Genomic DNA, 13,587 nt, shown 5'->3' with positions numbered 1-13,587 from the left:
TGATTTTGTGTCATGAAACTGTAGAAGTTGTAAAACAGTCCACATGGCAGCATGTGTTCAATAGATTCTTCTATTGAGCCAAAATAGGCCTCTGATCAGTCAATAATAGGATTTATCATCCTTCCAAGTTCCCTAAATCTCCCAAATCCCTCCAGTTGAGACAGCTGGAATCTTCACGTGTCTGTATTAATTAAAAAAATAAAACAATTTAAATTATTTATATGTAAAAAAAAAAAATACATATAAAAAAAAAATAATTCCCACGCGTAGTAGTTGTGATTTTTCCTACAGCGCCTGAATGCGGCAGACGTTCATCATCACGCATTCGATGACGTAGCCAAACGGGCCGAGCGGAAGTGTGTTGGATTTTCTTTTTTTTTCTTCTTCTTCTCTCCGGTCGTTTCCTCTTCTGTGGCTCTTCGTCCTCTTTTAAAAAAAAAAAAAATTTAATCTCCGTGAAGTAACGGCGACAGCGAGAGACAGAAACAACATTGTGTCGACGGAAACAACACCTTTCCACCCACTAACGGTCTGAGCTGTGATGGCGGACGGTGGGCAGGTATAGGTGAGCGACAACAACAACAAACAACAACAACAACATATGGTTTTATACTGTAATGGTACCAGTAACACTAGTTAGCCGGTTTCTAACTAAACAGTCATTTAAAAGCCTGTTGTAAGATAATGTGGGGGAACACGTAACATGTGTTCTGTGTCTGTTTCCGTCTTGTTTGTTTCTTATCTTGTATAACTTGTGGGATAAAGCCTGTTTACTCCTCCTCTGATGGCCTATATTACACTGTTGAGTAAGTCTTTACTGAGCCTTTATCTCCCTCTTCTTTCCTCCAGGGGCAGGAGAGAAAGTCTGAACCCTGAGCAGGATCCTAAATGAGGCTGCAGGCACCATGAGCTGACGACTGTGACATCTTGTGTTTTATATTCTTTTTACATATGGCAAGGTAAACAATGGAGAACAGCCTCTGCAAGAGCTTTTTTTTTATGTAAGAATATGTGGTTTAATTGAAGTCCACAGTGTTTATAGTTGTTTTTTTTTCCTCCACAGGATCACTTTTTCCTGCCTGCCGGCGTCCTGGTACTGCAGCGTGTCCCTGTTGTCTCTGGGCTGCGCTCCCAGGCAGAGGCTGCTGCTGCTGCTCCTCTTCATCACTTCCGCCGTCCTCCTCCTGGGAACCTACCAGAGTAAGCTGTGGGGCCCGCAGCGACGGCCCGGGGCCCGAGTCAACATGTGAGTAGACCCATTCGCTGAAATACGTTGGGCGTGAATGGAGAGGCAGTCTGGCCCAGGTTGGAAGTTTACAGTGTGTAAATGTCTGTCAAGGATCAACAGTGATAGATTTGAACAAGTTTATTTCCTTTTCTTTTGTTTTGCCCCTTTCTGTCACTCTGCAGCTGTCGCTTTCGATTAAAGGCAATAAAAGCCCCCACAAATATCCAACAATAACCCCGATTTCAAAGTCAAATGTCCTTTTCGTGTGATTGGCTGTTTAATGCAACCCTCCCCTCGTTCCTGTGAACCTTGTAGCAAGACTGGAAAACTCTTGTTAAACAGCCTGCTGATAAAAGATTAAAGGGCTGTGAACTTGCATTGTGAGACCGACTGCAGGTGCTTTCTTTCAACCAAGGACAGATACAGATACACCGATTGCTGCTATGAGTTAAAGCCACACTGTAGTTGTATTTGCAGGTGTTCAGTGTCTCTTAGTATGTGTTTTTATACGTTTAGTTTACAGACATGCAGTGAAAGGATTTTATCCAAAGCACCTTACAGAACCGGGGATATATTTATAGTGTTTGTGTAGCCTGAAGGAGCCTTTGGTATGGGGGTGTTGTTTTGTGAAGGACCCGAGATGCTTACTGCCTCAGTGAAGTACAGAATTTTATGTAGGTTTCTTAAGATTTATAATTATGTAAGTCTTGGCCACTTATTCCCGAATCATGTTTTGATAGCGCTGCTTATTGAAACTGGAAGATACGGATGTGTCAGTGAGGTTACATTGCTTTAAATTACATGAGAAGATGTATATTTAGACTTTGTTTTGTTTGAGTTATGTCTGTTTTAAATTTGTATGTTATGTTTTATCTTGTAAAAGAAGCATGTATGTATTTTAATATCTCCTGGGACATTATATATATCTATACATATGCTTTTCATATTTGTCTGAGGTTAATATATTGTGTCGTTAGATGCTGGTGGGTTCACATACTGGAATGTTTGGTTTGTTGTTGATGAATGTGTCTGAATATTTCCATGAGGTGTGGGTCATGCAGCTTTCCAGGCATAAAAAATAAAACTATTCATTCCCACGCTTGGTTTAAGTACAGCATATTAATATTGTTTCTCACAATGTTTATGTGTTCTCTCCTTCAGGTACCTGTCCATCGCAGAGTCCATGGAGGCCACTGACGTCCTCAACCCTGCTCTGAATTATGGGATCGTGGTGGACTGTGGCAGCAGTGGTTCTCGGGTCTTTGTGTACTACTGGCCCCCCCACAACGGGAACCCTCACACCCTGCTGGACATCAGACAGATGAAGGACCGCGACCGTAAACCAGTCGTCAAGAAGATCAAACCTGGTGAGGAAGTGTAAGGTGGAAGGTTTCTGAAGAGCTATTGTGAGGCTCTGGTCATCGTTATCTTCTGGCTCCAGACGTGGAGCTGAGGCAGGGTGATATAATGCCTTTAAATATGCATAACTTTAACCCTCAATATAATTTAAACAGGTGAGTTACATTAAAATCAACCCCCTGTACAGTTGTCATGAACGGGGAAATGAGATATAGAGACTGAAACCATTTTTTGAACGAGGCTGTAAAGGTGTGCATTTTAATACGGAGCCTTATGGAGATTGACTCACTTCTGGAACCTCGAGTGGCCGTTTGAGGACATGTTGGTTTAATATGCCAACCGCAGAGGTCACCGCCTGGTCATAACACATACAAACCAATAGGCAGACAAAGCGTAGCTCTTAAATCTGTATAGTCGTGCATTAATGTTTCTACTTTCCTCCGTGGACAACTGTAGCTCCTTTGTGTGTTATAGACTAATTCTTTCCAGCGCATTCTGGGAAAGAAAATGGAACAGTCCTTGATCAACAACCAGCAAAGCCAAAAGCAGCAACTCGTAGTTTCTCTGTATTTTTAATGATTTCAGTTTCGTGCAAATTTGGTCAAACATCATCTCTCAAAGTCTCTCCTGTTTCTGTGACTTAACAATGGAGCCATTGAGACCCAGACAAGTGATCGGATCATTCATGGACAATAGAGAGTAGGAGGGAGGAGAAGTAGTAGAAACCATTACCCTGTAGCTGGTTTTCTTCATATGATAAACTCACTGATTAAATCTCAAGAGAATTTCCGATGACGTTAGTTTGCGAAGAACAGTCTTTAAGTCATGTCAGCAGAAAGGACCATGTGACTTTGTTTTATCTCAGTCACAGCGGACAGATTAGATACACTGAGTTTGTTCCAGCAGTGGCAGTTAAAGGCCACGTGGCTCTTTGAACCATGGGACAGCGTGTGACAACCTTTATTTACAGGAATGACAATGTGGGCTGCACAGTAATAATTGGATTATGAATTTAATTATTAATGTGCGTTTCTCATTTCATTTTAACCCAACCTATAAATTGACTGATGTTATAAGCCAATGTTAGCGGTTGGAGTCAGCGTGTCGACTGATCAGTAACAAAAAAGAAATGCCAAATCTATATTTTATGTTTGAGTTAGACAGTTTAATAGTACGTCACCAAAGAGCAGTGACAAGTTGATTTTCCCAATTCTTTTTTGTTCAAAAGTGAGTATGGTCAAAATATTGTTGTCTTAAATATACTAACAATATTTAAAGTGGCTATAATTGATATTTCTATAATGACAATGTATCAAACCACACATTAACGCTTGTTTATAGTTAGTTTCATCTCATTGTGAGCTGTCCGGCCTGCAAATGGTGTACTTTGGTTCACTCTCGCTCAGCACCAGGCAGCAGACACCGTCAGAGACTAGCTGGTGAACACACAGGAGCATTTAGCAGCTAAAGAGCCAGATATTTCCCTCAGGAGTTGGTAGAGACCAAAGAAATTGGTATATGGTGATGGAAACTCGCTACAGGGACATATTTGATGTTAAAAAAAAAAAAGTTGGGAGGAGATCAAATGAACTATTTAAATATTTACAAGCAGAGTTATTTACATAGGCTAAGCTAATAGAAACACACTAATCCAAAGAGCCGGATAGAAAGAGTTAGAGATGAGTTCAAATGTTCCCCACACGCCTAACTGACTGACTGCTCACAGCACAAGAGGAGAGGGAGAGACCCGTGGGCTGCGATTACTCTGAGCAGCACGCACGGGAATGTATTACAATATAATATATTTGAATATATTTCTTGCCTTTTCCCAGATTGTCTGAATAAGTCTAAATGTGTTGCTCGTCACTTTTTAGAAATAAATTAAGAAAGGTCTGAAAAATAGCTAAATCGCAAAGTTGCAACACTGGTTTCTCTATTATTGATTTTGTGTGTGTAAGCCTTTTATATACAGTCAATGGTGTAAGCCAGTGTGTAGCATAGAGCTCGTTCTGGCCACCTCAAATGTTTCAAATTTGAACACCTAACATGAAATACAGGCTATCCCACGAATAATAGTTTGATTTGTAACGGTAAAAATTCTGCTTAGTTTTGTTGTTTCGTGCTGGATTTTGTTAAAAATCTGTTGGTGTGTGTGTTTTTGTGTTTCTCTCAGGTATCTCCACCCTGGCGAAGAGCCCAACGCAGGCCAGTGACTACCTCCAACCTCTCCTGGGCTTCGCTGCTGCTCATGTCCCGAAGAACAAACACAAAGAAACACCTCTGTACATCCTCTGTACTGCTGGCATGAGGCTGCTGCCAGAGAGGTAGAACAGCATGTGATTGTGTACTGTGAACTGTTTTTAGTGTTGGTTCTTTTAAACAAAATGATTGTGTGATTAAAATGTTTTAAGTTGAACTATTATGTGATTCAGTTCTCCTGTAATACCCATTTTCTTTTCCTCGTCTTTATTGGTGCATTTAAGGAAGCTGTTGTTCCAGTTTTGATCCTAGTTCACTGATGAAAAGTGACCATTTTTATTACCTGGTGTTTGTGTTATTGTTGTCCCACCATCTGTATTTATGTTATATTTCTTTCTTTCTCTGTACGTAGCCAGCAGGCAGCCATCTTGGAGGACCTGGTCACCGATGTTCCTCTGGAGTTTGACTTCTTGTTTTCCCGTTCCCATGCTGAGGTCATCTCTGGGAAGCAGGAAGGTTAGATGACATGCTTGTGTGTGCTTGGACGCTGTTACTGGCTCGTGTTGGTTTGAGTGTATACTTACTGCATTCACTGCGACAGAATTATCCTTAAACCCGTCATTTCTAATTGGTGCCTGCCTGTTTTCTGTGTCTCCCCATCGTGGCTGTGATGACATGTTCCTGCTGCCTCTCAACTCCTGAAGGAGTGTATGCATGGATTGGCATTAATTTTGTATTGGGCCGCTTTGATCATGCCGATGAGGGTGAGTGTGAAGGTTTAATTTTAACAAGACGTATCTTTTATCACTTTCTTTCAGTACAAAATAACAAAACAATAACAGAATTTCTTCATTATTCTCAGAGGACGCCACAGTTGAGGTGACAACAGGCTCTCAGAACCAGAAGCCAATCAGCAGGCGGCGCACAGTGGGCATCATGGATATGGGTGGAGCCTCACTGCAGATTGCCTATGAGGTGCCCAGTGCCATCACCTTCAGTTCACCACAAGAAGTAAGGAAGTGCAGTGAGACATCTGTGACTGGAGGAGTAGCAGTGTTAACTCCTTATTACATTATTAGGGCTACAAATACTTGATTAATCTGCTAATGATTTGATTTATAAAACTTGGAGCATCATAATAAACCAAAGTGGAAGATGATGTCTTTAAATGTCTTTTTTTTGTCTGACAAACTGTCCAAAACCCCCAAATATTCAGTTTACGACTATCGACTAATGGACTGATTGTTCCAGCCCTCGTGTTGGTCTGGACAGCTGGTCCCGATCTGCAGCAATGTGATGTCTCTATGGTTTCTTAGGAGGAGGCAGGGAAGAGTGTTCTCGCAGAGTTTAATCTGGGCTGCGATGTTGAGCACACACAACATGTTTACAGAGTCTACGTCACCACGTTCCTCGGCTTCGGAGGAAACATGGCCAGGCAGCGCTACGAGGACCAGCTGGTCAACAACACACTGGCCAAGAACAGGTTCAGACTCACATTCATACATACACAATGTATTGTTGTTTGGGCCATGTGTTTATATATTATTATATTATCTATATATGTTTTTTTAATGGCAATAAGTTAATAACAAGACTACGGTCTAGATGACTTGTAGCCTCTTTCATCTCCTCTAATGGCAGTTTTATTTATTAGTTATTTATAATCAACACTGTATTTCTTCTTCAACCCCTGTCAGTTACATCTTTAGTCAAGACTTTTATTTCAAGCTTTAATGAAGCTTGTGAAAATATTTAGCAGTTTTTCCATCAGCATGTTGAAACTAAACCTCTGAGCTGTGTTTTCCCTTTGAAAACAGCGCTCTCCTCCTGCTTTGTACCATAAAACACATTGAATATTTTCTGTAAAATGCAACCAGGTGGTACATCATGTAAAATATTGTTTACAAGCCGGTGAGTAGTGGCAGTCTGTTGTTTATGGTAATTATCCCCAAATGAATATGGTAAAGATGCTGTAACTTGTGAAAATGTAAATGCTGCTGGACCCCTCCTTTCTTAGTGCTCCTAAAATTTAAATGATGTAACCATGTTCCTGTGTGTCCAGGTTTCTAACCACACAGACGGGCCTGAGTGAGGACAAACCGTACCTGGACCCCTGTATGCCGGTCGATCTGTCGGACACAGTTGTGAGAGACAACCGCACGTTGTTTCTGAGGGGTCAGGGTGACTGGGCTCGGTGTCAGGAGGCCGTGCGACCCTTCCTGGGTCTCCATAACGGCACCATGTCACCAGGGGGCGTCTATCAGGTACGAACGCTCCTGTCAATCTCCAGTTTAAAGAAACACAAATGGTACCTTCTAAATTCAGACGGAACAACCTTTGATATCCTGATTTTAAAGGGGAGTTATTTATTGATGAACTCATATTGAAATCACTACTCACTGGACAACCTGTTTTGAGTCTCCCATGAAGTAAAAGTCCCAAAAAATTACCTTTTCAGGCTCCCATCAACTTCAGCAACAGCGAGTTTTACGGCTTCTCGGAGTTCTTTTACTGTACGGAGGACGTGCTGAGGCTGGCAGGACACTATGACAGCGAGAAGTACTCCAGAGCCGCGAAGGTATCCAGACAGCACAACCACTAAGTCTTTTCACAAGTAACTTTCCCTCAAAGTCTGAATTCATTGTTTTTTTTTGTTCATTGAAAGTTTACGGGTTGTGTTTGTTTTGTTTTTTTCTGCAGGAATACTGCTCCACCAAGTGGTCGATATTAAAACAGCGTCTGGACAACAAGCTCTTCTCTCCACAGGCCGACATAAGCAGACTCAGGTAAGTTCATCTCTCTTCTCAAACTGTCTTCATCCTGATCCTGAGTCTCAGTCACATCTTTCATTATATTCTGGGTTTCTGTCCCATGGTGGTTGTCGCTTGTTCTATTCTAGATACCCTTTGTTCATTCTTGTGTTAATTGTAAGCAAAACAATCACACCTCAACTGTGACATCCTCTGAGAATGCATCACTGTGGTGTGCCAGTGTTTCTTGGCATTTAGTGGGATGCAGATTTTCCACAAGGAGGTGCTGTTCAGTCAGTCAGTCTGTCATTGGCTAGTTCTACATCCACCAGCCTGCACCTCCAACAGAAAATAAAAGTAGCAGCAGCAGTTTAGACCTGCACATGTAGACATACAATATTACCACCTACAGGCAAATAAAGGTCTTTTTATCACTGCTGTTTCTGTGTATACATATGGTAATGGTTAGTCTCTCAAACCTCCAGTTAAATACTCAAATAGAAATTCAGTTTAACTAATGACTGTAAAAGACTAACGTTTTTTTAATGAATTTGTAATTTCTTTCTTTCTAAATATAAAGCATGTTCAGTTTTGGCAGGGACTTGACTTTTGGACATTTAACACTTGCTGACAACTGAACCTTTTCTGCTCAAAAAATTAACATTTAGCAGCTGTAACACTCTCAGTATCTGCATGTGGCAACCCACAAGTGTCAAATTGGAGAAGCTGTTACTTTTTCCGTCTGTAGGTGGCACCGGTTGGACTGAAACCGCTTGAGGTGCAGCTGTGCAACTGGCTGATATTCACAGACACGAGCAAAATAAGCACCCATTAATCTGTCCCTCTGTGACACGTCATCCTGCTCTTGATAACACAGGTATCAGTGCTTTAAGTCGGCCTGGATGTACGAGGTGTTGCACTCCGGCTTCCGTTTCCCCACCGACTATCCAAGTCTGAAAACAGCCCAGCTGGTTTATGACAAGGAGGTGCAGTGGACTCTGGGAGCCATCCTGTTCAGAACCCGCTTCCTGCCTCTCAGGTAATCATTACAACAGATACATATAGACCAGGACAGCACCTCTGACAAGCCCTACAGTGAAATATATCATGCTTTCAGGGGAAATACCACTGAATACCACCTCCATAACACTGTCATCATTTCTTTTGAATCTACTTCTCCTCCCGTCCCTGTAACCTTTTTAACCTTGAGGTTTTGGAAACAAAGCACAGTATGCTAAGTATTTCAGAGGAATATGCAAAGGGTGATAGAAGATGGAAGGCTAGTATTCTTTCATTATATCACGGTGTTTCCCCCCTTCTTCCAGACTTAAGTAGAAGGTATTTATAGATGCATACAAAACCTATGTTCCCTGTTTAAAATCATAGCACAGTGGCTGAATTTGACTTATTTTGATACTTCATTTTGAAAAGTCTGAGCTTGAAAACATGCAGGTTAGTGTAGGCTGAACTTTTGCTATTAAACATCGCAGAAAATAGGCGTACTGTATGGGACCAATGCTTTCGGTTTTCATAGTAAAGGACACACTGTTACTGTTATTGTGTTCATCAGTAAGGATTAGCGTTATGTATGAAACGTGCCAGCGTATTCATGCGGTCTGCTGCCCCTCATGTCATCTCCAGGGACCTGCAGCAGGAAACGTTGCGGCAGAGCCACTCCAGCTGGTTGCGCTCCTCCTTTGTGTACAACCACCACCTGTTCTCGCTCTGCATCCTGGTGGTGGTGCTGGCCATCCTGCTCTACATCCTGCGCCTGCGGAGGATCCACCAGCGGGAGCAGCGGCAGGCCGAGGCCCTGAACCTCCTCTGGGTTGAAGAGGGAGAGGCTCTCCTCCCCTGAGAAATACATGTGTGTTGGGGAGTGTCCAGACTGATAACCTGCAGGGTCTTGTCCAAACCACTAAAACTAAAGAATGCCAGTATGGAGGACAGATAATAGGAACCTGGAAATTACTCACCTGCCAAGGGTGTGACTGGGTTAATGGATATACGGGAAGACCCAAGATTTTACTGCGTGGAAAAAACATCACAGTACAGAGACAGTTTAATGAGCCTGGAAATCAAACTGCTCTGTATATTCTTGATTGTGCAGCTTTAAACACAGAGCTCATCCCCAATCGGACAGATGTTCTCTGTGTTTACTCTCTTCTCTTTTAAGACCATTTTGGAAGAAAAGAATCGACTTGGCAATTCTCCAAAGATTCAGTGGATTGATAACTGCTGAGTGAGACAGACAGAGGTGGTAAAACTCCCCGGCAGAGGAGCTTTAACACAGGAATATGGATTTGTTGAAGACGATTCAACATCCATATGGGAGAAGCTGCCTGAAAGAAATGCAACTCGTCCCTCAGTGAGCCTGTTAGGATTCGTTTCTTTCCATGAAGAAATAATTATGTGGTAGGAAGGTGATCACAACACCTGCTGGCAGCGGACGGTCGCTCGCTCTGTCCGCAGTGAAACCCTCTCAACCAATCCAATCGCTAAAGAGTCTGACATCAACATTCACCTTCACTTAATGCTTAATCTGGCACCACCAAAGTTACATTTCAGTTCATGACAGGACACCTCCAAAACCATCAATCTGTCTTCCTATAGCTGTACTTTAGGCCGTCCTTCCAGGATTTTGTTTTGCTTTATTGGTTTTATTTTTTACAAAACTGTTGAGCCTTTGTTTTCGGGATAATTCATTTAAAAATTGAAGGCAACTTGTTCCAGTGAGAATAAAATCACCAGTAGTTTGGTGACATACGGCTCAATGAAAGAGAGAAATGCGTGGCCCAAAGTTTAGCTAAGCCTTTTATGTAATAATTTAGGCTAATAGATCGTATCGGATTACACTTTTCCCTTCGTTATCCAGTCCGGACAGATACCAATACTGAGTATCGGATCTGCATATCCCTACCAGCTGCACCAATGTTAAAATGCTAAACAACATGGTAGTGTTAGCTGACATGTTACAGTAAGCTCAACTGTAACAGGATAGTAATTTTACTCATATAGGAGTTCAATGAAGTCTAACTTAGACTGAAGAAAGCAGAGCAATATCTGACAATGTGGAGATGATTTTGAGAAGTCTGAAATGTCCCAAAATGGCCACTGTACCTTTCATACACTTCATATCGTCTGTATAATTTCCTAAACTTTTTTTTTTGGGGGGGCTCCAGAGTTGTCTACATCTGTTCCTTTCCTTCAACATGCACATATGATCTTTGAGTATCTTCATCTGACATAAACCTGACATTCCCACCTGCGTATAGAGAGAGCAAAGGTAAAGACGCTGTCACTTTGCCGGGAGCTGATTTTTATCTAACCTGAAATCTCAAAATCCTTCTTTTACCACTACTAGCAGTGGAAACGTTCACACAGCAAAAGTGATTTAGCATTGCACTTCAGTGTGCGGTGATATCATCACAAGTGCAGCATTGCTTTTCTGCCATCAAAGATATTGTTTCATCTACACCTCTGTACGTCCCGATGGGATCATTTCCTCGAAAGCAATCCTGCAGACCGATGATGTCAGCTGCCGAGCTCAGGCCTCAGATTGTGCTTTGATACTTGAATGCCACTGTTGTCCTGCCCAGACCCCCGCCAAGCACAGATTTCTATCAGAGGAAAGACGGAGCCAGAAGGCATTTTAGCCCGAAACAAGCGGAGAGATCTGCTCAGTGTTTGGATGAAGGCGCTGAAAGCAGACGAAGACCCCGGAGGCCTGATTAAAGCAGATGCCGTCTGATTTCTGAACGCAATAACTCCATGAAAGGGAAGAAACTTGTCTCCTGCCAGTGACCAAAATGGATGCTGGGCCGTGGCAAGAAGTACAGAAAAGATCTATGGTTTTCAAAATGAACTACTTTAAAGCCATTTCTGAGGAAAAAAGCCTTACCCTGAGAGAAGGGGTCTATTTTATTCCGTTTTTATGTCTACTGTATTTCATAGCTGTAAATGAAGCCAGTGTTTTCTAGTTGTTGTATTTTTTGTGACTCGTGGCATTGTGTTATGTGCCGACAGACTGATGCACCAAACCATGACGATGCAAATATGTGTCTGAGCAGCACCTGGTGAAACTTCCTGAGAAGTTACATAATGTGTCGATCCCACAGTGGGAGATTTTATATGTCTGCATTTGATTTGTAATTCATTTTTACTGATTTCAGTCGGATGTGTGGGACACGATTCGTCAAACTAAATGATGATGAGTTCATGGTTTTTAAAGAAAATGCTGTTTTGTAACCTGTGGTGCTGATGTTGTAAAAAAAAAAAGAGAGATGGAAACTGTCTGGGAACTTTCTACAACTTCTGTACTCTGCGCTCTCCTTGCTTTTCTATCCGTCCTGACACAGATGAGTCGCGACATGTCCTTGTCAAACTGTCAGTGTGTGTTTGTAACCTTCGTCTCCTCATCTGTACTTCAAAAACACTTTTCCACTTGTGAGTCCTGGACCAGCTGTGTGAGTTTCTGATGCAGCAGCCAAAAGTCTGAACGCTGACAGAGTGATTTCTGTTTTATTTCCTCCTCTACCTTCCACTGTAAGGTAACTGTCGACCTCTTTCTGACACGGGACCAGCAGTTGAGTGCGTCTTTCCAGCGCTGGGCATTGTGCAATGTTGAACAGTAATTCACTGAAGGGGAAACTTGACTTCGATGTTTTTAATTAAGGTACCTTTTTAACATCAATGTGAATAGAAACAATTCCAATCCAATAAAGGATCATTTTTAATGAAATCACGTTTCGAGTGTAGTCTGTCAGGATTTCGGGGCAGTTAAGCCCTCAGCACTGTCTTGCAGGCAGTCTCAACCTTCATGCCGCCATCAATCAACGTTCACCGAGGTCAGAAATGATGGAACCCTTGGGTCTTGTGGTGAAAAGAGGAATGTCACCTTTTGAGAAAACAATCTCACCACAAGATCCATTCAGTGGCTTCTCTGGAGCTTTTCCATCATGAGTGCTGACAACTGGGATATGATCAAAAGCTCTACAACAGCTACTAGATGGAACTTGTGAGATTGTTTTCTCAACTGCTTTTCCAAGGTCAGGTCTGTATGAATCTCAATAATATACCTGTTTTAGAATAGCAGAGTTGTTTAGGAGTTTAGAGTAAAGTCTCTACTCTCTGAATCGATCAGTATGCTGCAACTGAAGTCAGACGGTTGAACACACACACCTTTCCAACATCAGAATTCGAAGGACTGCGTCTGTCAGACATTTACCTCCACTGGATGTTTTGAGGATTTAAACTTACTTGAGCTTTCACTTTGGATTTTCTGTCACTTTTTGTGAGTATAACAGAGAGTAGAATTATGAACGCCTTCTAGAAAGGGTGTGCCTTTATCCCCATTTGTACATTTTATTGCATCTTTCCTCCCTGTGACGGCAGGCAGCTATAAACTCCTCCGCAGTTCCAATGAAAACTGTCCATGGTGGGGTTTGTGGATTAAACATATCTCAAAATGTGGGCCAAATAAAACAAAACCAATCTGCATAGTTTGATACTATTAAAGATAAGTGAAAAAGCAGATTTAATTTTTTATTTTATTTGGTTTAACCCCTCTAAATTAGGTTCAGTGAGTTTAGTTCTGGGATTGTGTATCCCAAAAGTACAACCTAGGAGTCAGTATAACAGTTCCTCCTCTGTAAGACAACACTGAGGGCTAAAACGCCCCACGCACAGAAGGAGGGGAATGATCTGCAGTTGGCGCTTGTCTACAATAAACTGGTATGAGTTGGATCCTGCGGTGAATCGATGCCAGCCTGTAAAACAACCAGTGCCAGCACACGTCAAAAAGGCACACAGACCCGATCCTCGCCTTCATTCCTTCAGGATGAAGTTATGTAAAAAAAAAAAGCTACTTTTATAACCGATGCAGTGACTCTGTGTGGCCTGCTGGTGGTGCTGTACAGCATTCATGAACCTGGTGATCCCTCAGTGGAAATACACACACATCCTGACTTCAAGGTGCTGCAGGATGTGATGCACGGAAGACAAAAGGGAGCACTTTAAATTGATCACACTGTCACATCGCTGCCGTTAATA

The 13,587-nt window shown here is 42.1% G+C and overlaps 2 protein-coding genes across 2 annotated transcripts in view; both read left to right on the top strand.

Moving 5' to 3' along the window:
- Window positions 1-13,587, top strand: part of LOC127354729 (stress-induced-phosphoprotein 1) — a 164,719-nt gene that overhangs the window by 72,854 nt on the left and 78,278 nt on the right. The gene's annotated exons all lie outside the window — the stretch shown is intronic.
- Window positions 346-12,277, top strand: LOC127354726 (ectonucleoside triphosphate diphosphohydrolase 7). Its single transcript, XM_051384849.1, has 14 exons — window positions 346-565; window positions 850-959; window positions 1,064-1,246; window positions 2,390-2,595; window positions 4,761-4,911; window positions 5,199-5,302; window positions 5,491-5,550; window positions 5,649-5,797; window positions 6,103-6,269; window positions 6,849-7,050; window positions 7,245-7,364; window positions 7,487-7,572; window positions 8,414-8,575; window positions 9,178-12,277. The coding sequence occupies exons 2-14, from the start codon at window positions 952-954 to the stop codon at window positions 9,392-9,394; spliced, it is 1,815 nt and encodes a 604-aa protein (XP_051240809.1). The 5' UTR covers window positions 346-565; window positions 850-951; the 3' UTR covers window positions 9,395-12,277.

This window comes from Dicentrarchus labrax, unplaced genomic scaffold, assembly GCF_905237075.1.
Source record: "Dicentrarchus labrax unplaced genomic scaffold, dlabrax2021, whole genome shotgun sequence".
NCBI classification, from domain to species: Eukaryota; Metazoa; Chordata; class Actinopteri; family Moronidae; genus Dicentrarchus; species Dicentrarchus labrax.
The sequence above is the reverse complement of the archived record's forward strand: the minus strand, read 5'-3'. Positions and strand labels throughout refer to the sequence as shown.

What these genes read in the sequence shown, in the direction of transcription:
- LOC127354726 (XM_051384849.1), top strand. An exon ending in CACCAGGGGGCGTCTATCAG is followed by an intron (nt 7,051 to 7,244) that starts GTACGAACGCTC and finishes TTACCTTTTCAG; the next exon opens with GCTCCCATCAACTTCAGCAA. An exon ending in AGTACTCCAGAGCCGCGAAG is followed by an intron (nt 7,365 to 7,486) that starts GTATCCAGACAG and finishes TTTTTTCTGCAG; the next exon opens with GAATACTGCTCCACCAAGTG.